The sequence below is a fragment of the Poecilia reticulata genome, linkage group LG22, assembly GCF_000633615.1.
Source record: "Poecilia reticulata strain Guanapo linkage group LG22, Guppy_female_1.0+MT, whole genome shotgun sequence".
Lineage (NCBI taxonomy): Eukaryota > Metazoa > Chordata > Actinopteri > Cyprinodontiformes > Poeciliidae > Poecilia > Poecilia reticulata.
Window position 1 is genome coordinate 6597814 of NC_024352.1, and position 25093 is coordinate 6622906.

At 41.0% G+C, this 25093-nt stretch overlaps 5 protein-coding genes across 7 annotated transcripts in view; 4 read left to right on the plus strand and 1 right to left on the minus strand.

Annotated features, from left to right (window-relative positions):
- LOC103458456 (programmed cell death protein 10) overlaps nt 1-2417 on the minus strand; it is a 13893-nt gene extending 11476 nt beyond the window's left edge. The window contains exon 1 of the mRNA XM_008399283.2: nt 2303-2417. The gene's annotated coding sequence lies outside the window, so the exon portion shown is untranslated. The remainder of the gene's footprint in view (nt 1-2302) is intronic.
- Nucleotides 2418-6918: 4501 nt separating this feature from the next.
- On the plus strand, nt 6919-13460 carry LOC103458455 (inositol-3-phosphate synthase 1-A). Of its 2 annotated transcripts, none has more exons than XM_008399281.2 (11): nt 6919-7108; nt 7204-7328; nt 7445-7606; nt 8454-8583; nt 10422-10615; nt 10712-10861; nt 10951-11169; nt 11249-11413; nt 11518-11631; nt 12285-12502; nt 12616-13460. In XM_008399281.2, the coding sequence occupies exons 2-11, from the start codon at nt 7215-7217 to the stop codon at nt 12815-12817; spliced, it is 1668 nt and encodes a 555-aa protein (XP_008397503.1). In that variant the 5' UTR covers nt 6919-7108; nt 7204-7214; the 3' UTR covers nt 12818-13460. The 2 variants fall into 2 exon arrangements, with proteins under 2 accessions (XP_008397503.1, XP_008397504.1); XM_008399282.2 differs by having other exon boundaries at nt 6927-7020.
- Nucleotides 13461-14600: 1140 nt separating this feature from the next.
- On the plus strand, nt 14601-16746 carry tpgs1 (tubulin polyglutamylase complex subunit 1). The gene is made up of 2 exons (XM_008399280.2): nt 14601-15016; nt 15969-16746. The coding sequence occupies exons 1-2, from the start codon at nt 14670-14672 to the stop codon at nt 16624-16626; spliced, it is 1005 nt and encodes a 334-aa protein (XP_008397502.1). The 5' UTR covers nt 14601-14669; the 3' UTR covers nt 16627-16746.
- A 63-nt stretch (nt 16747-16809) lies between these two features.
- LOC103458453 (putative nuclease HARBI1) lies at nt 16810-21953 on the plus strand. Its single transcript, XM_008399279.2, has 4 exons — nt 16810-18106; nt 18815-19363; nt 19439-19599; nt 20490-21953. The coding sequence occupies exons 1-4, from the start codon at nt 17939-17941 to the stop codon at nt 20920-20922; spliced, it is 1311 nt and encodes a 436-aa protein (XP_008397501.1). The 5' UTR covers nt 16810-17938; the 3' UTR covers nt 20923-21953.
- A 240-nt stretch (nt 21954-22193) lies between these two features.
- gna11b (guanine nucleotide binding protein (G protein), alpha 11b (Gq class)) overlaps nt 22194-25093 on the plus strand; it is a 35358-nt gene continuing 32458 nt past the window's right edge. The window contains exon 1 of one of the 2 annotated variants that reach the window (XM_008399278.2): nt 22194-23617. In XM_008399278.2, coding sequence (XP_008397500.1) covers nt 23482-23617 — 136 coding nt within the window. In that variant the 5' untranslated portion in view covers nt 22194-23481. The remainder of the gene's footprint in view (nt 23618-25093) is intronic. The other variant, XM_008399277.2, reaches the window with a different exon arrangement.

Consider the following 25093-nt stretch of genomic DNA (forward strand, 5'->3'; position numbering starts at 1 on the left):
TATTACACAGTTATAGAAGACAAAGATTGAAGAATCTCAATCATGCAATGAGTCAACTTAGGAAATAACTATAAAAAGCCAAAAGTGCTATAGCGCTAAACTAAGTTAGTAACCACGGAAACAAAAACAGAAAAATCAGCTTGATTAAATCAAAAATGACAAAAAAAATTATACATTAACAGTAGAAAAAAAAAAGTAGTTTGTTACATGAACAAAATACAAACACTATTAAAACATCTACAACTTATCAACACACTTCAAGTAAATAAGCTAAATAGTCAAAATAAATGTAGGAGTTTGTAGCTAGTTTTTTAAAACAAACCCCTCTAAGATGCTCTCAGGAAGGTTTTTGTATAATAATAATAATAATAATAATAATAATAATAATAATAATAATAATAATAATTTTAAAAAAAGACATCACTGTGAGTTTTGGATACAGAGAATATGAGGAAAACAATAATGATGAAATATAGAGTAGTGCAACGTCAGGTATCTGAACCCCAGTAAGACATGGGCCGGTTTCTGATATGAAGATATGCTGAGGTTTCAAAGTTACCATTACAAAGACGAGTCTTTTTCATGAAATAAAAATAAAAATACATCCAACAAAATAAAAGAAAAAGAAAAAAAAACTGTAATGCACCGTCCATCAGCTACATATTGGCTAATAGTAAGGCATTGGGGTTGTTGTGGTACAAAAACTACACAGTCGTGGTATAGAAACTAACAGAGCACGCTCTCTGTAAATTCAGGTACCTCTGTTATATATTTATAAACGGTAAACTACAAGCACCATGTCTGTAAGCCAACAGATAGTCCAACTCGTAAAACTCTTGTGGCGTGAATTATTTACCATCTCACAAAAAAAACAACTAATTATTTGTGCTTTTATTGTCAGACTGATTCTGAACTAAGTAAAAATTCTTAACTTGAACATAGTGCATGCAATATATTTTTGTGTATGTAATTCAAATGGCTAAAATTAGGCATATTTGAACAAAACGTACAACCAGATGGAGCCAAATCACTCCCAAAGCAATCATTTGATATGCATTAGATGTGCATCAACAGGTGATGGATACATGTATGCAACACCTTCGACTTGGAGGTTTAAGGTGAATTGCAACACTTGCTTACAACTGGAGAATATCAGCTTGTTACAACTCTAATATTCTCTACAATCCACTGGAAATTTACAAATATATAGATTTTTTTTTGTTTGATTTTCACTCGATCTTACAGGTTACTTTCTTTATACACTATTCTTACTCAGCTTGGACATTTTTCATTTTCACCAATCCCATGCCAGTCGACGTCTTTTCCAAGATCACATGACGTATTTTTGTTTAAAATTTGCGTGCACACTTTGTCACCACGGGGTGTATATACTGTGAGAATATCTCACTGATGCGAATTAATTAAAGGAAGCTTCAGTCATCACAGTCACAAATTAATCCACATCGATTATTGTATAATATTACAGACATAACCACCCTTGTGGCACAGACGCATCAATTCTACTCCCTCTCTTGTCAGTAAATACGGAGACTGGCACATCGTACCCTCTCCAATCTTATGCCGAGCCAGTAATGAGGAAGAGAGAACTTTTTTTTCCCGGCGGACGGGAGTGGCACACATCTAGGTTAACTCGCTGATGACCTCATTCTCAAACGTCCAAACAAAGAAAAATTACCATAAACACCATATGATAAAAACAGGAATTGGTTTTGACGGGCTGATTTCAACATATGCAAAACAGCAAACTGACAATACTGGAAGCTAATGCTCAAGATGGTAAATAATACTAGTTTGGGAGCGTTTGTGCCCAACTCGCGACGTATATGGTGAAAACATTGAAAATATACAGTAGATAAAGGATTCCGTTTATTTTTTTAACGCTAACTAAAGCGATGTCTTCACCACTGAGGGCTACACAGAAAGCTAACTAGACACAGAAGCAGATATTGGGTAAGGCTACTTGGCTAACAGGAAAGCTAACAAAGTGGGAGATGAAATGAAAACCGGGGTTTGACATTTTATTTTAGTTGACAAGCTTTTGTGAGGAATTCAAATCACGACGATGAGCCGTGTATCAAAACAAATTAAACGCTATTAACTCGTAATATTGACTTGAGGCCTGTAGCCGAGCAGATCGATGATAGCACCGAAACGTAGCTTGCGAGCTAGCTTAGGTAATTTGTATATTTGTATGTGAAGTCGGGCTAAAATACCTCAACGAACTGCTGAGGGATTAATGCGTATGTTCGTGGACTCGTTTCAAACTGGTACTAGTATCTACCTTTTGGCTGACTTCTTAAATAGGTTGCCTCTCCCGTCGACTGCCTTTTAGCTCCTGTGTTTTCTTTACAACTTAAGGCGGAAGTTTTTTAGGACTGGCCCAAGCGACATCTTCCGGACCATTGCTACGTATGAGCATGCGTCATCCAATCAGCTGGCTAAATTGACCGTGACGTAACTTAAATGGTTAAAATTTTTGGCGTTGCCGTTTTCAGGCGTATTCATGTCTGTGCTTTCAGGTACTATAAAGATAAGACAGCCTATTGCTTTGTACTTTGATTTTCCCCGCAGGGAATGTCGGCTTTTTTATAAGTCGACACCAAAAGCGCCTACGGCGGTTCAAAGAACAGGTAAAGTTTTATCAATCAAAGAAAATATGCTTACCAGACTTCAAAATATTACGAAATACCTGAACCGGTGGTGTCCAAATTTAGGCCCGAAAGCTGTTTTTGGGCATAGGTATAATTTTATGAGGTCCTAAAAAATGGTTCAAATTTAGCCTGCTAGCAAATGGAGTTGATGTAAAAGGGTAGCCTTTTTGTAATACAAAAAAAAAATCAAGCTGAATGTATACCACATTTTTAGGATTTTTTTGGATAACACTGTTAGATTATGCAATATTTTTCTTACATTACTGCGTATTAAACTAAAAACTCCTTAAAGCTCTGTAGTTTAATTGTTCATTCCTGGATCCTATTGCTGCTGTCACCTTTCCATCTGTTGAAATCTCCATGGCTTTCCCTGCAAATCTCTTAATTCAGATTTTTATACAATCTTCTCATCACTGTCTGCCATTTGGCAGACAGTCTCTGTGTAAATGTTCTACATGTGGGTCCTTAACAACCACAGAACATGACAAGCAATTTAGCAAGGTTGTTAGCAAGAGTGAGGGAAGAAGGGAGCGGGAGATCGACAGGCGGATTGGGGCAGCGTCTGCCGTGAAGCGGGCGCTGTACCGGTCCGTCGTGGTGAAGAGAGAGCTGAGCCAAAAAGCGAAGCTCTCGATTTACCGGTCGATCTACGTTCCCACCCTCATCTATGGTCATGAGCTTTGGGTCATGACCGAAAGAACGAGATCACGGGTACAAGCGGCCGAAATGGGTTTCCTCCGCAGGGTGGCTGGGCTCTCCCTTAGAGATAGGGTGAGAAGCTCGGTCATCCGGGAGGGACTCAGAGTAGAGCCGCTGCTCCTCCACGTCGAGAGGAGCCAGTTGAGGTGGCTCGGGCATCTGGTAAGGATGCCTCCTGGACGCCTCCCTGGTGAGGTGTTCCGGGCACGTCCCACCGGGAGGAGGCCTCGGGGAAGACCCAGGACACGCTGGAGGGATTACGTCTCTCGGCTGGCCTGGGAACGCCTTGGGATTCCCCCGGAGGAGCTGGAAGAAGTGGCTGGGGAGAGGGAAGTCTGGGCCTCCCTTCTGAAGCTGCTGCCCCCGCGACCCGACCCCGGATAAGCGGAAGAAAATGGATGGATGGATGGATGGATGTTAGCAAGAGTCAATATTGTCTGAGACACATTCAAATTCTTAAAACTAGACTTAAAGCTATTGTTAAATCAATCAAATCAGGATCAACTAGAGTATGCAGATCCACGCCAAAATCAGGATCATAGAACACATTAGGAATAAAGAGTAAAAGAAGAAGAAAAAAAACACGGTTGGCTTTATCCAGGAGCTTTAGCTGTGTTGTCTTGTTTGTGAAAGCCTGGGTACATTTCCTTTGATAAGATGTTAATTTGCACGTAGACTTCAGACAAACAGATATGAACACAAACACACCCTGACGTAACCTGACCTAGACTGTCATAGAGTAAAATTCTCAGCATTGCAGAGATTTTTCATTTATATGGCAATGGTTGTGGTTCTGTGTGTCAATCTGAGTAATACATTAAAACTGAACCATAAACTCATCTTTTACTGTCTATTTTGTCACCTATCATTTGCTATAAATGTCCTTGCCCATGCAAAAACAGACAATAGTCACCAAGGTCAAAATTCAGCTACACAGCAAAAATTGCTGTGAAGGCCAACTTGGGCAAGGCTCTCGGGCTGTTGTCAAAAGCATCTTGTTTGTCTCCATCTATTTTGTATTGAAGCTAAAAAAGCAGAAAATGTTCTCTGTGTTACATTTTCTGTGTTACAACTTGAAATTTGGATCAAGTACCAACCGTATTATGAACCAGCTTCAGTGCAGCTATGATTTCTTGCAGTGGTTATATTGTTCACAGAGGTACAATCTCCCCTTTGACTTGCTAACAAACAATAGAAATCTGTTTGGAGTGCTAATTTTTTTTTTCTCAGTTTTTTTTTTTTAGGACTTGTGACACCCTTGAAGACAGTGACAGTGACACCCAGGGCAAAGACCAATGCAGACCTCACCTAAAAGCACAGCCGAGTTTGGAAAATTATAGGTCTTCACAAATTTTAATAATGGCTGATATGGCTTCCTGACCAGGGTGGCACAGCTTAGGGGAATGTCACAAAGCCAAAAAAAAAAGCTATCTATTGTTTCCCCCTGATTGTGTTTTCTATTACTCAATTGTATAGTCAGTCAATTGAAATGGGAGTCCAACTGTAGTGTGAACATTGTAAATAGGCATACTGTTGCCACTATTACGATTCATCGAATCTCTTTACAACAAAAATGGCTAAGGATCATCAGCTTTTTCTTTCTTAATTCCAGTATCTATTTATTAACCAATCAAGTCTATTCAGCTACACAGCAGTTCAAAGCAATTTACATCAGAAGAACATAAAAAACACAATAATTAACATTTACATGTTGTCTTTATATTTATATTTTTATTGTCTTTCATTCCCCCCCACCCCCCACCACCCATTTGATATCTGTTTTATTGTCTACGGGTGTTTGTTCTGGATCCTTCTCTTCCTCCTCCAACCTAGATTCACGTGGGGTGACAGTCAACAGTGGGTCATGCGTTATACTTCCAGCGATCTGATTGGCTGAGGGTCAAAGACATGTTCGTGGAAAATTTGGACCGCAAAAGTCATAAAATGAAGGCGCTAAAAGCTTTTGTGTGAACTCTTCCTATCTATTCTGCCAGAGGATGTAAGTGTTGTCACAGAGGTATGTAAGATAAAAAGATATTTAAAAAAAAAAGAAGTATGCAAAAATGCACAAAATCATTGAGAATATAATTATTATAAATACAATAGCAACCAACAATTTTTACCCCCCCCCTTTTTTTTTTTTTTTTTACTAATACAATTGCAAAGAGCGATAGCCTTATCCCATGTTTACTGCAGTCAGCGAAGTTACACAGGAATTTTCCACTCTTAAGATTATTTTTGCACTGTGGAGTGGAGTGGGAGGGGGTGGTGTTTTCCTCCTCTTCTAATCGCCTTTCAAACGACTTTGTTTAGTTTCGCATAATTATGATGAATAAATCAGAATGATTTGTGTCTCTACATTGTAATTATTGCATGACAGTATTATTGTCTTTGATAACCGGTTGGTTTTTTTCCTGAGACCGGCCGACTGACGGAGCGCATGCGCCGGCTTCAAAACTCAAACGGCAGACGATCTATGCCTAACATGCATTATAAGGCACGGGGATTGTGTTAATGAGTGTTAAATACATCTGGACATGATTGACACATATCCTGCGTAGTTTTCTACCTGTGCTGTGAAGTAGCTGCACATGGATTGCACGTGATATGGTGCTTTCTGTCGCTCATTGGCTGGAGGCGGTCTCTACTTGGCAGTGATTGGTCAGGAAGAGGCGTTCATTTTGTAAGATCTTTTAATACTTGTTTTTTAATGTTTCAATAGAAATTGTCAAAGAAAACTCTGAAACAGTGGAATGGTAAGTGTTAGTTCCACATCCCGCTTATCTTTTGCATGTAGCTTAGTAGAACCGGGGTTAAAATTGGCACAATGATATAATTTTTAATAAGTGTAAACATAAATGCAATTATTTTTCATTTGCAAGAGATTTGGTCGTGTCAAGAAGCATGCATTTGAAGTTAAGTTTATGATACAACTAACAAATAATTAAAAGATGAAAAATGTTTTTTAAGTGCATAACTTTATTTTTATGTCAAACATTTCTAAACTGAAATAAAGACATTTTTGGCATCATCGGTGTCGTGCATTTTGTGAATAATCTGGGTCAAAGTAGGAAAAGCAGTTACAGCACCCACAGCAGCTTTAAACTGATAATGACTGTCAAGATGCAACGTTGAGTCGGTTATTGTCAATGTGGAGCGATTTTTTAAAACATTTATGATTCAGTGTGTATACATGCAAGCACTTCCAACTGCATGCAATTCTCCTGAATTAATACGTTTACATTTGAAGGCACAAGAAAAGCAACAAAATGCAATAAACAATTTTAACGTTGTTATTTAAAGCTTCAACAAATGCTTTATTGGGTTATAAAGTGATCAAATACAGCAATGAATTACTAAACTGTGATTCTGCAAGCAGCCTTCATTAGATCCACGCCAGTGGAAGATTTTCTTCTCTATCAAAACCCTCTAGAATGGAATATTTCTGACTTGTGTGCGGTCCCTCCTCGAGGATGCTGAGCTTCAAAGAAGCGCTCCCATTGGCTGACGGTGCCACGCGCTGGCCCTTTGTCTGCAGCCACGCGCCTTATATAAAGGGATGGGGGTGTGCTGGTTGCAAAGAATCGGATGAGTGCGTCGTACTAAGAAGAGGAGTCTACTAGCAAGGGCAACCAACGGAAGCCACCCGGTACTACTTCGCACAAGCACTAGGAGAATATCCGACAACGACACTAGCGCTGAAAGCTTTTTTCTTATCGCTTGAAGAACAAAAATAGGTTAGTTAGACAGTGTGTTTCAAGCTTAGCGGAAGCCTGGAGCTAACAGGAAGTGTTTCATTGCAAATTGTAATAACTATTTCGTTGCTTTTCAGAGTCTGTCGCCATGTCCGCGAGCATTCACGTTAACAGCCCCAATGTGAAGTACACAGAGACTCACATCGAGGCGCATTACTCCTATCAAACCACCTCTGTGCGTCAGGAGGGGAACAGAGTAACGGTCAGTATTGCAATAGCCATGAATACCGCCTCTGCCATCACAGTAAATGTGCGGCTGCGCACAGACTGCCATCTGTCCCAGTTTCCGTAGCTGATGTCGGTCTCTGTGGCATACAGGTGACCCCCCGCAGCACCGAGATGACATTCCGCACCGAGCGACGCGTTCCCCGGCTGGGCGTGATGCTGGTGGGCTGGGGAGGCAACAACGGAGCCACAGTCACCGCCGCTGTCCTGGCCAACAAGCTGGGTCTCACCTGGAGGACCAAGAACGGAGAAAAGGTGAGCGGAGGGACCCAGGTTGAAGTGCAGAAAATGTAGAAAAATTCAGTTTAGACTTTAAAGTTGTTATATTTGAGAATAATAGTAATATTATTATAAGAATATAATCATTGTAGGATCCAGTTAATTACACAAAATTATGTGCGTCTGTCAGTGAATGTTGGTGATGCATATATAAAACTCGGGTTACTTTCTTAGAGAACCTCAGTTTGCTGACAACCCATTTTTACTTCTTATTTGTCTAAATATTTAATATTCAAAACTAAATGATGAAATTGAGTCTAGATTCCTTAAAAGCACAGAAATAATCCCTTTAATGCCTTTAGTTGTGGACGTAAGCTGCGAATCAGATGTTGACTTTAACATAATTAGTAATTCATAGTCTATCGCCATTTTTATTTATTTGCATGTGTTTCTTTGTGGCACCCCCTGTTGTGCCACCCTGAGCAGAAAGTCATATCTCCTAATATAAATAGTCCCACTGATCTCAGTTCATTTGCCAAACTGTGGGGAAATCTTTTTCTGTGAAAACCATTGCTAAGCTAATTAATATATATATTGTCTAATGCTATAATTAGTCTGTTATTCCACCACTACTTTTGGTACCACCACTGATCGTCAACTTCCTGTTCCTGCTTAGTGAAGGGTTCATTCACAACTATCAGAGTTCCTAGATATCTCCCATAAAAGGGCTGAGATATGCAACACTACCCCCGGTGGCCAAGTCTTGTGTTTTCCTTATAAAACCATGTCTTCCTTTATGTGATGTAACATAGTTTAATCTGACCTGTAACAGAATGAACTCACTTTCTTTTTTTGCCCTTTCTCTCATCTGTATTCCTTTTAGAAAGCAAACTACTATGGCTCCCTGCTACAGGCGTCCACTGTTTGTCTGGGGTCAGGGCTGGAGGGAGAAGTCAACGTGCCGTTCCGTGACCTGCTGCCCATGGTGCATCCTAATGACATTGTCTTTGACGGTATGGAGAACCCCAGATATTCACTTCATGGGTTAACCTAGCGGTTCTCAACGTGGGCGCTACCGCCCCCCTGGGGGCGTTCAGAGGACGGCAGGGGGCGCTGGCGGAAATTTTTACAAAAGGGGGGCGCTGGGATTCCTTTGGGGGGCGTTTAGTCAAAGGTAAACTTTACACCTTATATGCAAATAATACCAGTCTGCCTTTTCCCCATCGATACGCTTCCCGGCCGCCCTGCACCTTAGGGGGTTAAGAAAACAAACCCATTGCGCAAAACTCTGAAACAGGAGAAGCGGGACATAAAACGGAGCGATGAACTAGATGTGAATAATGGCATAAAAACAGAGAATCTGACGCTGAACAGTAAAAAATCAACACATGATGTGAAACACATGACGATTAGGCGGTGCAGCAGGTGATGAGTGAAGATTACTGGTAGTCAATAAACAATAAAGTAAATCTAGCAACAGGAAAGAAACTAAAGTGGACATAGCAATAAACCAAGAGAAGATAACAATAGTCAAAGGAAACTAAATGGAAATGAATGAAAAACAAAATGCAAGACTAAACTATGAAACTAAATTAAATACAGAGGAATAAACTGGTATGGCAAGACCTTTCGAGCAATAATTAATACAGAGACTGTATGGCAAGAATAAACAGACACTATTTCCAGATAAAAGGTAAAATAATATTGTTGAAATGTCATGGGTTTGTTGAGACCACATGTAATACTGAGAATAAATATATCTTGCAGACCATAACGGTAAAGAACTGATCACTTATTTATGTTTTTAATTAGATTTGATGTATTCATTTCTTCAATATTATTTTTCATGTCAGTGTTAATGTCATGAGGCTGATGACTCCATGACACTTTGAATTTGACTCATTAGGATTTGATTAAGAACCAGATTTGTTCTTTGTAATTTCTGTCCAGTAAAACTATCAATCTATAAATCAATAGACAGATCTATATAAAGATATAATCCATGTTTCTGTCTCATATTTGTATGGCATTAAAAGGACCTGGAACTTTTGTTTTTCCACTGAAAGCTCTGGTTTGCACAATAAATGCCATGTGGGTGAAATTTTATGGTAGATACTCTGATGTCCCATTCTCCTGAAGGCAGCACAGAGCTGCACCACCAGAAACTGGCAAGCACTGAAGAGAAGAAGAGCTATGATTAATGTAGTTACAGTTCTATCCATGTTTTAATGTTGCAGAGCTCAGTCATTTTGCAAATAGTTCAAAGTTTAAACTGGCATGTTGTTCATCTTTTATCTGGTCATTTTGTGGAATATTTAACAACTAGAAAATGGCACAAAACAACAATATTTTTTCCACTCTGATTGGCTGCTGTTAGGCCTACCAATTTTAACTTGAATGTTTATTGCATTTTTCGTAGACGCCTGTGAAAATAATTTCTATTCCCATGGCATTTTTCAAGTCATAAGCAAACAATCACACTGCTTAGGGCCTCCAGGCCAGCAGGGGGCCCCAAGATCTCTGTATTTGTAAGACAGAAGATTTGTGTTTATGAGTCCTTTATTTTCACTCAACTTTGTAAACAAAGAGCTTAACTTAAAATATTTATTGAAGTTTCATTGTGGGGAATACTATTTTTAGTACAAATTTTGCATAGTACCTGACAATCTAGATGAGTATCTTTGTGTTTTAATGGGAAACAATAAATTTAAAGTCTACCAACTGCTGCCAAGTGCTGGCTCTGATATGAACTAATGTTCATATCGGAACATAGAGCATAGTGACATTTCTCTAGTTAATCTGTGTTGTAAAAGTAAAATTCCTTTAATTTGTGATGGATCCATGTCTTCAGGTTGGGACATCTCCTCACAGGATCTGGGCGGAGCAATGGAGCGAGCGCAGGTGCTGGACTGGTCCCTGCAGGAGCAGCTGCGACCGTACATGAGCAGCCTCAAACCAAGGCCTTCCATCTATATACCCGAATTTATTGCAGCGAACCAGGAGAGTCGGGCTGACAACGTCCTCACTGGCACCATGGCAGAGCAGGTAACGGATGCTGCCACTCCCCTTTTCTTTTTGATCAATTTTAGCTATTATTGTGCCATTTTATTAAAAAAAAACAACATGTAAATGATTTTCCAGATGGAGCAGATCAGAGCTGACATTAGAGACTTCCATCGGTCCAGCGGTGTGGACAAAGTCATAGTTCTGTGGACGGCCAACACTGAGCGCTTCTGCGATATTGTCCCGGGGGTCAGTGACTCAGCCAAGAACCTGCTGGCTGGAATCCAGGTGAGAAAGAGCTCTATGCGAGGTTGCATTGAGCAGGTTTGGTTTGAAGTCTTCAGTTCTCTCACCTGCACGCTTTTCCTCCTCCTCAGGCTGGAGCAGCAGAGATTTCTCCCTCCACTCTGTTTGCCGTGGCCAGCATTCTGGAGGACTGCGCCTACATCAACGGCTCTCCACAGAACACCTTCGTCCCCGGGGCCGTAGAGCTGGCCATGCAGAGAGGCGTGTTCATCGGCGGCGATGACTTTAAGTCCGGCCAGACCAAAATCAAGTCAGTTCTGGTGGACTTCCTGGTCAGCGCAGGCATCAAGGTAAGATTATACACTTTTTTTTTTTTTTTTTTAGAAGGAAAGTAATCCATGATTCAGCAGCTTTGCTTCGCCTTGACAGCCGACGTCCATCGTCAGCTACAATCACCTCGGCAACAATGACGGGAAGAACCTGTCCGCCCCTCAGCAGTTCCGCTCCAAGGAGATCTCCAAGAGCAACGTGGTGGACGACATGGTTCAGTCCAATCCTGTGCTGTATCAGCCTGGGGAGAAACCTGACCACTGTGTGAGTGAAATATAGTGAGTGAAATATAAAAAGCACAAACGCACACTGGAACATTTGTGTGAATGCTCATGGTGGACCTCTGCCGCGTCTCCCTCCTACATCAGGTGGTGATTAAATATGTCCCATATGTGGGAGACAGCAAGCGTGCCATGGATGAGTACACATCCGAAATAATGATGGGCGGGCTCAACACCATCGCGCTCCACAACACCTGTGAGGTTAGTATCAATGCATTTCAGCAACAAAACCGCCATGAGATTAGAGTGGAAGCAATGTTACTGTGGAGAGGCTCAGGAGCAACTGATCTCGATGATAATCCATCTTTTTAAGCCTTAAATCTAATACAAAGAGACACATGCAGGTCACACACTGTCTTAGCTCATTCTGCTACCAGCTGGAAACAGAAGCACAGCATCCAAGTTAAATTTGTTCATTACAAAACTCTTTAGTTAGGGGACTTTATAGGTACTTGTACTAGATTTTATTTTGGGTCAACAAAGTAAATGGGGAGAAGATAAATATGCACTTTTTTATAGTATTTTTTAAATATTGTAGTACTCTAGGGTAAATTAAAGACATTAGTCTTGATTTGGGATATTTTAACTTTGTCTCCTAAAAAGAAAAAAAAGTGGCTAAAAAGAAAAAAGGCGAGAATTTCTGCAGAATGCCTTGCTCACACCGTCGGACATCTAAATAGCTTCACATGAGACATAGCTCCTTTATATTTAACAGCTTGATTTATTACAAAATACTACTCTAATTTGAACTTAGTTATTCATAATAATCAAGATAAACTAAGAAAACAAACGCTTTGTTTTGACGCAGTTTGACTCAGCTTCACTTTTCAATTTTCCTCTTTGAATCTTAACAGGACTCGCTCCTGGCCAGCCCGATCATCCTGGACCTGGTTATCCTGACTGAGCTTTGCCAGCGAGTGACAGTCAGGCCTCAGGGAGAGGAGGACTTCCAGTCCTTCCACAGCGTCCTCGCTCTGCTCTCCTTCCTCTGCAAGGCCCCTCTGGTCCCACCAGGGACTCCAGTCGTCAATGCCTTCTTCCGCCAGAGAGCCTGCATAGAAAACATCATGAGGTATGAATTGCTTTCAAATGAGAATGTGTTTTTTTTCTCTCGCTAATAAACTTAACGGTCCATCCAACACAAGAATAATAAGTTCTGACTGATCTCTTTTTGTTCTTGTCCAGAGCGTGCCTCAGCCTTCCTCCCCAGAACCACATGCTGCTGGAGCACAAGCTGCAGAGGAACTTCTTGATGGCGCAGTCAACCTACATCAACAACGACGTGGCCACACTAAAAAAAGCCGCCCTCGCCAATGGGAACCATGCCTCTGTACCGCTGAAAAACGGCATCATCACTCACCAGAGTGACACGGCTTGCGCTATGTAACGGAAGATATTCCACTGAAGCCCAAAACGGACTGCTGCGAAGTTTAATAAATTGTTTGAGATGAACAAACACCCCAATTGATCAAATTTTGATCCAAATATAAAAAGGAATTAGCTAAATGTGCTTGAGGGTAGAGACCACAGTTGTTTAGAAATGTGTGGAAACCACACACATTGACTGACCAGATCTTTTGTGTACTACATCTTTTTAACATTTCACTGTTTACAATGTTTAAATTAAAGTAGGTTTTCAAGTTTAGAATGTTAAAGCACAAATGTAGTGTATATATCTGAAAAATAGATGCTTAATACTGTATTGTTTCTACATGAATAGACAGCTTATGGTGTCTATTTGTGTAGACACCATAAGCTACATGAAAACCAGTGAACGTTGCATTCACTGGTTTAGGGTTGACATCTTGTTTCTGATGTATTGCAGAATTCTTAAAGGTTTTGTGTGAAATTGAGTATTTTACAATAAAATTAGAATTTTTAGGTTGAACATTAAGTTTTTGTTCAAGTGTCTCACGTTTGGTTAAATGTTTTAACAGACAGGCTGTACTGTACAGGCTGTAATGAGTAATGTAAGAAATTTTTGCTCTGGATTTTGTTTAAGAGTTTCAGTAAAGTTGCTAAACATGCAGGCTACAATTTTTTTAGACTTTAATATAACATTTTATCATTAGCAATTATACACTATGTTTTATTGGTCCAACAACTAAAATCTTAACTAATTAAAAAAATAATGAATGTGTTTTTATTGTGACAAATTGTTGCATATTTGCACTTTTGCTGATAAGGACAGATAAAACCAAAAGGTATGTAATTAAAAATCTATAATTTCACAGCCACTTGACCTCAGATGTTCAAAGTTAAAGGACATTTTTATTCTATCTGTATCATGAAAAGACAACCAGTTACCTGCCACTTAAATCCTTCTGTCACATGATTAAGGAAACAGTCAAATATCCCATTTAACCACCGAAATCTTTTCGAATTGAACAAGAATTGAAAGCACACATACCCAAAGTGTTGCTTTAATTCTTTCATATTTAAGAAATCTTTGAATCTCCCATGGCAACCATTCAGGGGGTACCTAAACACTGCCTATTCCACAAAGAAGGGCTGAAGAGCAGGAGCTTCTTAAAGAGACAGAGGCCAATTTCAAATAGTCAAACTATGATGTAAAATTTCTTTTAAATCATATTTGATATGTAGGCTATAGTATTTTGTAACAACTGTTTCCCCTTTAAAAAAGATTAGAGATTTATAAAAGCTTAATGAAGAGCTGAATATGGAGTACTATTTTTAAACAGCTTTTCTAAGATTATTAATACAACCAAAAAGTGTAAAAGGTTCCAGCTTAGACTGAATCATTTTTATGAACTATAGATTCTTTGTAACTCAATTTGGCTTTGTGAAACCCATCTGGAGCTGAAACCAGATGTTTACATACATTTTTTTCAGTCAGGTACAATACCAAAATTATTTTATGTGCAAAATAAAGTATATTTTTTCCAAGTCTATCTATCTATCTATCTATCTATCTATCTATCTATCTATCTATCTATCTATCTATCTATCTATCTATCTATCTATCTATCTATCTATCTATCTNTATCTATCTATCTATCTATCTATCTATCTATCTATCTATCTATCTATCTATCTATCTATCTATCTATCTATCTATCTATCTATCTATCTATCTATACAAATTTAATGTTCTCTACTGTCATTATATTGGCAAATTTCAACAATGCGCTATTATTGTATGACGCACTGCTTCCTGCTTCCCGACCGGTGCTCCATCACTTCCGCTGCCGTTGCTGCGACACGGGACGTCAACAGCAATGGCTGACAAAGAGAAGCGCCGGTCTGCGGCTCTTCCTTCGGGGATGTCCTCCGGCAAAGTCGTCAAATCGGACAGCGAGAGGGAGTTCCTGGAGCAGGCCGGCGTCGGGGACCTGCTCCGCGGGGCCATTCTGAAGATGGTCGAGGCCAGGTCGGATGATCCCATCGGGTTTCTGGCCGACCACTTCTGCAACCTGGCGTCGGTTACGGACAGCGGGACGGCTGGATGCGGGGATGAAGACCAGCAGCAGCAGCAGAGCACCGGCCTTGCGGGCGCAGGCGCACACGAGCAGCAGCGTCTTAACAGGGCGCTGTGGCACCTGCGGCTGGCGCATCACTCTCAGAGGTGCGGGCAGATTTTAGCGCTCAATACGAGTTACCCGTAGACACCAGCATTTGTCAGTAGGATTACTATTCGTTAGACTTACACTAACGGATTGAGAAACACTTAAAAATGTATCGACAATTTCACAAATGCGTATGTATTTTTTTCAAATGTATTCATTTTACAGAAACATATTGCAAAGTATAATGTCATGATTTTATGCAATAGATCAACACAAAATATTATTAGTTCTCATATTTTTACGTATTTATTTGGAAACGGTAAAAAGAAGGAGCTCATGAGTCAAGTCAGTTTTATTTGCTTACAGCGCATTTTCAGCAACACGGCAGTTCAAAGTCCTTTGCATCATAACGGGTGTCTGAGGCAGGCAAGTGAGAATCCGGATGCTGCACCGTGAACATCCCACCCCAACAGTAAATATTGTGGTGGCACCGATACGTCACTACGATATTTATTGTGTATTTTTTATTAGAAAAAACATGTTTACTTTATCTTCTACTTTACAACTAGGCAGTTTTGTGTTGGTCATCACATAAAATCGTAATTAAATACACTGAAGTTTATGGGTGTAACGTGAGAAAATAGTGAAAAAGTTCAAGGAGTTGTTTTTTTTTTAGGGATACTGTATTATCATCCCAACAATTTCATTCCTCATTATTAGTATAATAAGTTAACATACTATGTCTTTGAAAATATCTGTTTACTGAGTTTATAATGCTATTTTTCAGTAAGATATTTTAGCACTGTTGTCAGAAAGAACAAAACACTTGATTATTCACCCAGCTACAAAAAATCTCCCTGCTCTTATTTGTCTCTAGCCCTCTGTCTCGGAGATTATTGTTTTTCTGTAGCTGCTGGGAAAATAACAGTCAATACACATCATTAGTAACAATAAACTAAAAAAGAAGACATTTTTTCTACACATTGACCATATGATTTTTCTGTATTTTAGATCAGCTTTCAGCAACAATGTTCGTGTGGCCTACGACCTCCTGAACCTTAACGGGTGTCTGAGGCAGGCAAGTGAGAATCCGGAGGGCCCAGATGGTTCCTGCCTTGACGTCCCTCCTGACTCAGAGGGCAGCGGGGGCGTAAAAGGAGGCCTCTACACGCAGACTCTGGAGTGCCTCTGCAGCGAAGGCGGCGTCCCTGCCTCAACCTCCGCCCCGCTCCTACGACGCCTCTGCTGCCAGGACCACGAAGCTGTCCCTTACGATGTCTTCCGTCATGGCGTGCTCACCTGTGCTGTTTTCTCGGACTACATCCGGCAGGCTCAGAGGCTTTACGCCGAGGTGTGCTGCCCGGACGAGGGGCCCGCCTCCAGGGCCCTGTGCTCTGCTGTGCTTGGGAGCTTAAAGGAAGCGCTTGAGACCTCCCAGGACTGTGATGCAAACTGCTTCGTTAATGCCAACGCTAAATCTAGTGCTTGTTTGGAAGCAAATGCGAAGGCTATCCGCTACTTGGAGGCCAGCGCCAAGATCTCCCCCCACAAACTGGCGCAGGCCATGGCCGGAGCCCAGACCCGTGGGCCCGGTGGCAACATGGACGCGAAGGAGTTTGAAAATGCAGCCGCAGATCTGTTCATCGCTCGTGTAAAAGTTGTATCCTAGAGGTACATAGATGTCATGAATGTACAGCAATAAACAATCCTTCATCTCTGACTCATGTCTGAAAACTCCAGAATAAAAACAAACCTTAACACCAACAATAAACTCAGTGACCACAGTAAACACTTTTGGTGGCTTCTGATATTTTATTAAATCAGCTCCTATAAGTATTCATCTTCAGAAACTTTTTTAAATGAAAAAAAACAACATATATTTCTGCAAGTGTAATTACTTTTTTTTTTTAGGGAGAGATACTTTGAAGTAGTAGTACAAGCCCTTCACTTGTTGGGTACATCATTAAAAACAAAAAGGAAAAAAAAATCTTATCTATTGCTCACAGCATACATTTTTTTAAAGGATGCGATTTAATTAAACATGCAGGTCATTATTTCTCAGAAGTCGTGCATTTCCAAATTGGAAAAGTAATAAAAATATCAATCAGAATGACTATTTTGGCAGGCTGAGGTGTCTCTCCAACCTCACTATCAAAATCTAATATGGCTGCCACATAAAATTTAGCTATACCTGCTAAATGAAATGTTTATTAGCCCTTCAAACGTTTCATGCATGCACTGAACCTCCTTTAGTTAATATTGCTCACTAAACAATATATTATTTGAAAGAAAATACAGAAAAATATTTTTTTGTTGTTTTGCAGTCATTGAAGTAGTTATCCTCGTTTAGAGTTTTTTTTTTTTTTGTCATCCAAAGTTGCGAACATGCACCTGATCCTTCCAAGAGCACTGGCATCGACAAGGAGGGGAATCAAAACATTCTCCATTTGTGACTAAGTGTGTCAAAAATAATAATGGTATTTTAAAAACAAGCCAACGTGTCTGGAAACTAATACCAAATCATTGCGTCACTAAAAATTCAAGTCTGAGAAGAGAGTTATTCAAAATTAATTACAAGCACAGAACATTAGTCATCATTTGAAGAAGAGATGGATATTCAACATAACGCAAAGAAACTAAATAAATAAAAAAAACTGTTAAAGCAACAACAAACAGCATTTGCGTAGACCAAATCTTTTTGTAGCTACAGTGTCAATTTTACTGTATTTTTACTGTATAACTTTGTGAAGCCCGTTTTATTATCAAAAAAAATAATATTAAAATTGGACTTTGCTCGATCTTTGACCTACAGACGCAGTGACTGCGTATGACCACTAGATGGCAGCACCATTTAGAAACAGACATCGGATGCAAATGCGGAAGTAAACATCATAGCTTGGTTGTCGCTTCTCTAGCCGTTCAGATAGTTCAGTATGATGCTCTCGCCTTATCCGAGTTAGCTCCCCGTTAATTCCTCCAGGATGGGAGACGAGGAGGAGCAGCAGCGCTCCTTGATGTTCCTCCTGTCCTACATGTTGCTGAAGCGCAGGAGAGACCTAAACCACGCAGACATTCAGAGGCGCGATGAAATCCAGAGGCGCATCCGACATCGACAGTACTTCTTCCAGAGACAGAGGAGGATGCTCATGGTCAGTGCTTTGGGAGTCGGTTCGGTAATAATCTATAATTATTGGCGCTTTGAACTTAAGTTTTAGTTAAAATGTCTCAAATCCAGAGCTGAACTCTAGGTATGGGGTCCCTTTTGCACACCTGTGTTGTACACCAGGGAAACCCCAGGTAAGAGTTTTAAAGCCTTTTTTACGGTGGCTTTCTTTCATTCACTCCTTCATAAAGGCTGGTTGTATAGAATAAACTACTAATATTGTCAACATACAAAAACATATGACGCTTTTGTTCGCATGTGTTCTCTAACAAATCTTCACCAAAATCATTTAAGCTGTAAATTACATTTACCATTTACTGAAATGTTGTCTTGTGTAGGCAGGTGGTGGAAATAGATTTTATTCACGAGTAAATACATGCAGCCCACATTTTCAGGGTTGAAACCAATGATTCATATCCTTCCACAGTACAATTATAAATTGCTTTTTGTTGGTTTATCCCCCCAAAATCCCAATAAAATACACTAAACTTTATTTGTTATACCAAATAAAACACTTTCTTGTTGACTTGTAACCTATATAGATGGGACAAGAGCTTGTCTTTACCTTATTTAGCTGATGTACAGGTTTGCGTCTTTAGAAGACCCAAATTTTCTGAGGATGACGAGCAAGCTTGAAACTTCTAGCCTCTTCCGAAAGCAGTTCTTCTCATCTCTTCTGCCTCTGTTCCGACAGATGATGATAGCGGGAGGAATGCGCTCCAACGTCCGCATCCGCACCCGACCCTGGACAACCACTCCCCGCTCCGACTGGTGGGAGCGGGTTGTGATGACGGAGTTCCAGCCCTCTGATTGGCTGGACAAATTCCGGATGAGCCAGGAGACCTTCTTCTACCTGTGCGAGAAGCTGAGGCCCCGCCTGGCGCGCCAGGACACCAGCTTCCGGCTGGCGCTGCCGGTAGAGAAGCGCGTGGCCGTGGCCCTGTGGCGTCTTGCGTCCAACGTCGAGTACCGCACCATCAGCGCCCTGTTCGGTGTGGGGAAGTCCACCGTGTGCAGGTGTGTCAGAGACATGTGCCACGCCATCGTGGCTCTCCTCAGCTCCACGTACCTGCGTCCCCCCACCGAGCAGGAGCTGGAGGAATCAGCCCAGCTCTTCCACTCCTACCTGGGCTTTCCTCACTGCGTGGCTGCCATCACAACGCTTCACACAGCCATCATCACCCCATCGAGCAACGCGTCGGACTACGCCAACCCCGCTGGCTGGCTGTCTGTCCTGTCTCAGGTGTCTGTGTGGCTCATGTTCTCGCTCACATCCGATTTAGACTTTCTTTTGTAACATATTTTGCTTTCTCTCCAGGTTGCTATCAGCGGTCAAGGCTACTTCTGGGATGTATGTGCCAGTTTCCCCGGTGGGACCGATCCAGCTGAGATCTTACAGAACTCTGCTCTGTGGGCCACAGCTGCTGAGGGTGGACTGTCTCCTGCCCAAACGCCTGTCTTCATGGGGAAACCGCTTGGGTACAGTTAGTAAGAAAGTAAACACATCACAGAACGACCTTCACATGACGACAATGGATCGGCTAAAATCATGCTTCAGTCTTTTCTCTCTCTTTTTTTTTTTTTTTTTTTACAAAATGTGATCTAGGGCTTGGAAACATGGCTGAAAAATATATCACAATAAAAGTGCTTCATATCAGTTGATATCAATAATCATTGATTAGTTTGGTGTTACTCATTTTCTCCTTTCTCAGCACCCTGTTTTGTATTGTTAGTGAAACATGAAACCGAGCTGTGTAAATTACAAAATAAATAAAACAACAAATTGTAAAAAAAAAAACTAAACCATTTAAATATTTCAAAATGATCCCAAAAATGTGATCACCTTTTGCAAAAATAAAAATCAGTTTTTTTCCAGCAACAACTCCCCCTCCCAAAAGCCTCCCCAAAACAATAACCAAAGATTCTGTTACACGTCATTTCCATGTAGGCTAATAAACTTTAAATGAATTTAAGATGGGAAATTTTACTTTTGATAATTAAAACAACTAAAATGAAACGAGAAACAACATATGTATGGTGGGAAAAAAATCTGGTAAAATTAAAGAACTAATTTTTAAGATTTAAGGTAATCAAAACTGAATTTAGAATACTGAACATAAAATTAACAAAACTGGACACCGATCAAACAAAAGCCATCTCTCCTGCTATAAAATATGTAAAATGAGACTGCAAGAAAGGTTTTAAGCGTTTGGAAAAATATTAGTTGGAAATGCAAAGCAAGATTAGGTGGACCAGGTCAGCCTCAGAAGTGGAATATATTAATTGTTTACTCGTTTGTGCCTGAGGGCTTTGTGTTTTTTTTTTTTTTTTTTTATATTTTCAGCCTGAAACCCATCTACTGTCTGCAGGTATGTGCTGCTGGGGGAGGCCTGCTACCCGCTCCAGAGCTGGCTCATGAAGGCCTATCCGGAGCAAAAGAGCCGACGGGGATGTCGCACGGCGCTGCTGGAGCCGCAGCAGCTGTTCAACCGGCGCCTAAGCAGAGCGCTGCGCTCCTCGGAGGAGGCGCTGCTGAGGCTCAGGGCGCGCTGGCAGTGCCTCAGTAAGAGGAACGACTGCGGGCTGGACGTGGTGCCCACCATGATGCTGGCCTGCTGCATTCTGCACAACATGTGCGAGTCCCACGGAGACGCCTTCAAAGCAGAGTGGCAGGTGGAGGTGTGTGAGGCAGAGAACCCCCAGCCCTGCCACAAAGCCCTGGCTCCTACCAGCATGGACCAAAGTGATGCCGAGGAGGTCCGAGGCCTCTTCTGTGACTATTTCCAACAGCAAAGAACCTGAGTTTAGCTGCCGAGAAAGCTTTCTCAACTGGCGTATCAATTTTGTCTTTGCAAATATATAACCTACTGAACTTATCTATTCAACTCATAAACACTTTTTGAAGTTGAACAGAGACAGGTGTGTGCTTTCATCTTCTCTGTAAACAACAGCATGTTGACTTGTCTGTCTGGTATCAGTGTGGCCTCCATTAAGACCAGTTCAGTCCGGTCTGTTTGCTTACGGAAAACCGAACCTGAAGATGATTTCTACCGCCAGATAAACGCAGGTGCATTAATGCAGTTACAATACTAATCCCTTTGAACTATTGCACATTTTTGCCACATGCAAATGTCAATGGATTTCATTTGGGATTTTATGTGGAAATCTAAAAGACGTGCATATTTGTAAAACAAAAAATAATGTATGATTTGATATATTTTTTTGAAAGTGAGACATGATGTAATGGGTTTGTATTCATCCTCCCAGAGCTGGTGTTTTACAGAATCACTTTTTTTTTCGTATGTTGCTGGAAGCTTATAGTGTCTCTACCAGCTTTGCACATCTAAAGACTGATTTTTTTTTTCTCCCCCTTCGCTCTTATTTGCAAAATACCTCAAAAATTCTTCATTATGACTGTATGTTTATGGTTGTTACGATTGTTGATGTTTTCCTTATCTAGCCCGTCTGCTTGGTTGGACAACCTTGTTTTGGAACTTTAGCAGATATGGCATCCCCTCCCCCTTTTCTCTTATTATAAAATGTGATCTATTGCTGGGCAATACGGCTAAATTGTTGCAAGTTTTATTGGTTATTATGATCAAATTTAGAAACGGTGAAGTGAGATTTTTTTAAGCTTGAGATGCTGTTTCATAACCTAGCCCTGCTATAAATGTCTCAACTCTATCCCTCACTTGCTGGTATGTTCCTTGGCATTTATGATCCCGTTTGCTCACCAATGTTCTCCAACAAACCTCCAATGTGGCAGCTGAATTTAAACTGAGAATAAATGACTGATGGCTAAGTTGTGTTTACAAGTTAGCTATCTGGAGGTAGATGACTGCAAGGCATTTTAGTTGATGACACACCATACTTTTCAGATTTTTTTTTGTCTTAAAACATTTTGAGTTTTATAAATTCAGCATTTTGCTAGGACGTTTAAGCCGTTTCTGAAAGGAAGAGGAAAAATACTTCTATATTAAAAAAATGCATATTTTAAAAAATATTTTAGTTGCAATAAATTTCTTATTTATTGCAAATAAAATATGAGAGGTTTACAGACTGTTGGGAGTTGCGTAGCCCACAAAATTTTGTGAATGAGTCTTATGCAATTCTTCCCCTGGCCTCAAGATGTCGCTGCAGTTCCAGCATACCTTTGCCTTTTGGTTACATCGTTTTTTGCTGGGGGGGTTTTCATGCGGCGGTGCTGCTTCAGTGTCGTTAAAATATGGGTCTAGTTCCACTTTTAACACCCTGCTCCATGCATACTTTTCCATTTTCGCAAACACTTTGTTTAGACCACACCATACGCGTCCTACATTTACAATATGAGACGGTTATATATGCTGTGGACAATTTTCGCATCTCATGGACGTAAGTTGGGGCGCTCGGATACAAATCCCACCCCGAGACCCGCCTCGCTCATTCAATTGGTCTGCCCCAAACCTGTTTCATGCAGTCCGCCGTCTGTCAGTCAACGCCGCGCTTCCCTCCTCCGCCTCGCTTGGCAGCATCCAGGAGTGTGCCCACCTTATTCCTGCGACGGGCGTTTGATGTGAACATATTTACGGCAAGGGCCGCCGGTTCGGCACGAGTTTTTTTCTCCGTTATTACCAGCTTTTTGCACTAGCTTTGTCATTTACCGTCGGGATGACTCAGGATGTAACTGGGTGTTGTCCTGTTGTTTTTAGCTAGGCGGACAAATTCCTTCAACCAGCCTGCTGTTTCAATCACTGCGGGCTGTCACTACGTTAGCCGAGGCGCTGTTTAGTTGGGCGAGCTAGCGGGCTAGCAGGGCGAGCACTCCCGACTGTCTTCGGCCTAATTTAAGGGAGGTTGTGCTGATGTTGTTGGAATAACGCCGAAGAGACTGCAGACACATCAGCGGTCACCGGGTTGGAGGCTGCAGGTTTGAACCACTCTTGACGGATGGTGAAGATTGAATTGGAAAAGGCAGTGACAGAAAAAAAAAAAAAAAACCTAAAGGGGCTTTAAGTTGCTGCCATTAGGAACAAAAAAGTAAAAAAAACCTAAGCTGTGTTCAGAGCGGTGCAGTCAGAGGAGTCCTTAGCTCCCGTTTCCAGTGTGAATCTCCCGTGATTTACGGTGGAACATCCGGGTGAAGTCGCGCTTCTTCCCGGCCGGGGGGACAACTTGACAGCGAGGCCCCTTGGCTAAGTCTCCCCTCCCCCAGCCCCGACCATCCATCCATCCGTTCGTCCGTCCAGTCCAGTCCAGTCCGACTGACCGCCGCCTCCTCGCTTGCTTGAGAGCCAAGCGAGGGCCGGGGATTCGGGAGAAACGGAAACCGTGAGCCAGTGTTCGTCAGGTCCCGTTTGATCCGGGCTGTCACAACCAGGGGGGATGACTCTGGAGTCCATGATGGCTTGCTGCCTGAGCGAGGAGGCGAAGGAGTCGAAACGAATCAATGCAGAAATTGACAAACAACTCCGCCGAGACAAGCGGGACTCCAGGAGAGAGCTGAAATTGCTGCTGCTCGGTATGTAGCATGAAAACGTTCAAGCACCGTTATCGCTCGCAGTGTTTTGTTTTGCTGTGTGGGCAACTTACCGTTTTGGGCCTTTTTGGCAATGCTAACAAATATGCTACCCAGGCTGCTAACTGGAAGGCTGGTTTCACTATGAGGCTTTTAATATGATTTCTCTGAAAGGTGCTGCATGAATTGTGATTAGTTNGGGGGACATTAGGCATTCAAACTGACCAGGGGCGTATACGTGAAAAGCACGGACAAATAGTGAAACAAAGGTTTCCTGGGCACAGATGTGTAAAAAAAAAACAACAACCTTAATTGAACCACTGAAACACATACTTTGATAAACAATTTTAAAACACTTGTAAATACAATTTGTTTTTCAGCCACACGTTTTCCAAAAACCTGTCATTAATCATTTCCATTGTGCTACTGCCTCTCCTTGATGAGCGATTTCATCTGCACCAGGATCAAACTGTTGCAAGTTTTATGGGTTATGATGGTCAAATTTAGAAAATGGAAAATTAAGACTTTACATAGCTAATTAAGTAATTAACATTTGTGACTTTTCTTATTCTCTTTTTATGTAGAAGTGGATGATGGTTAGAAATGCACCGAGCTGGCTTTTCCATACAGATTTTTTAGTTTTTGTAAAAAAAAAAAAATGTTTTATGCAAAGTGCTGATTTGCCTATTTGAATGTTTTTAAGTGTGCTTTGATGGAGTTAGCAGTTACGCTTAATTCTATCCAAACAGCAGTAATTACATGATTATCCATGTTTTATGTATATCCCTATAACGTGATTTTATTTTTCTTCAGGTAATTCAAAAACGTATGAAGTTAAATATGTAGTGATATAGGTCTTCTGGTCAATACAGATTTTCTGAAAAGGTCTGACCTGTTTTATCTGAATTTGACATATTCAGAATAAAAAAATTCTATTCGGTTCTTCTTAGTTTATTTAATAACTATTTTTTGTATGTTTGTTTTTTTTTACAGTTTGCACACTGCATCTAAAATTTTTCTTTTACTTGAGCGGCCTGTAAATAATGCATGTTTGCAAACCTCTTCTTCTCCTCTTGGGACCGTCCCTGTACAGTGAATGAACTGTGATGCAACTTCCTTAGTCGTAAGAGCCTAAAGAATATTTAGCATGCTCTGAACTTCAAATAGCATATTCAGGGAGTTTCTTGTGTCTGCTGAGCTCATAACAAAGCAATCTCAGTGCGCTGTGTGTCCATGCTGCAAACTGTAATTAGCCTGTGACACGTCTTGCCATTTATTAAAAGAAAACTTGTGAAATTATTTTGTTGCCATTCGTAGCATCTCTAGAAGCAATGTGCCGGGTGCATTAGGAGGCATGTGTTGCTGATGGAGATTGAGCTGTTAAGCAATTTGCTCATTTATGTACAGCAGTTGTTGGGCTGTTTGTTTTCCAGCAGTAAAAACGCCAGCTACCGCACGAAGAAAGCTCTCTCGCTGCTG

Bases quoted from the DNA above. Each gene is read 5' to 3' on its own strand.
- LOC103458455 (XM_008399281.2), top strand. From the start codon at position 7,215: ATGTCCGCGAGCATTCACGTTAACAGCCCCAATGTGAAGTACACAGAG. The intron at 8,584-10,421 runs GTATGGAGAACC...CCATGTCTTCAG, and splicing joins TAATGACATTGTCTTTGACG to GTTGGGACATCTCCTCACAG. The intron at 11,632-12,284 runs GTTAGTATCAAT...GAATCTTAACAG, and splicing joins CGCTCCACAACACCTGTGAG to GACTCGCTCCTGGCCAGCCC.
- tpgs1 (XM_008399280.2), top strand. From the start codon at position 14,670: ATGGCTGACAAAGAGAAGCGCCGGTCTGCGGCTCTTCCTTCGGGGATG. The intron at 15,017-15,968 runs GTGCGGGCAGAT...TCTGTATTTTAG, and splicing joins CTGGCGCATCACTCTCAGAG to ATCAGCTTTCAGCAACAATG.
- LOC103458453 (XM_008399279.2), top strand. From the start codon at position 17,939: ATGGGAGACGAGGAGGAGCAGCAGCGCTCCTTGATGTTCCTCCTGTCC. The intron at 18,107-18,814 runs GTCAGTGCTTTG...CTGTTCCGACAG, and splicing joins GACAGAGGAGGATGCTCATG to ATGATGATAGCGGGAGGAAT. The intron at 19,600-20,489 runs GTACAGTTAGTA...TACTGTCTGCAG, and splicing joins TTCATGGGGAAACCGCTTGG to GTATGTGCTGCTGGGGGAGG.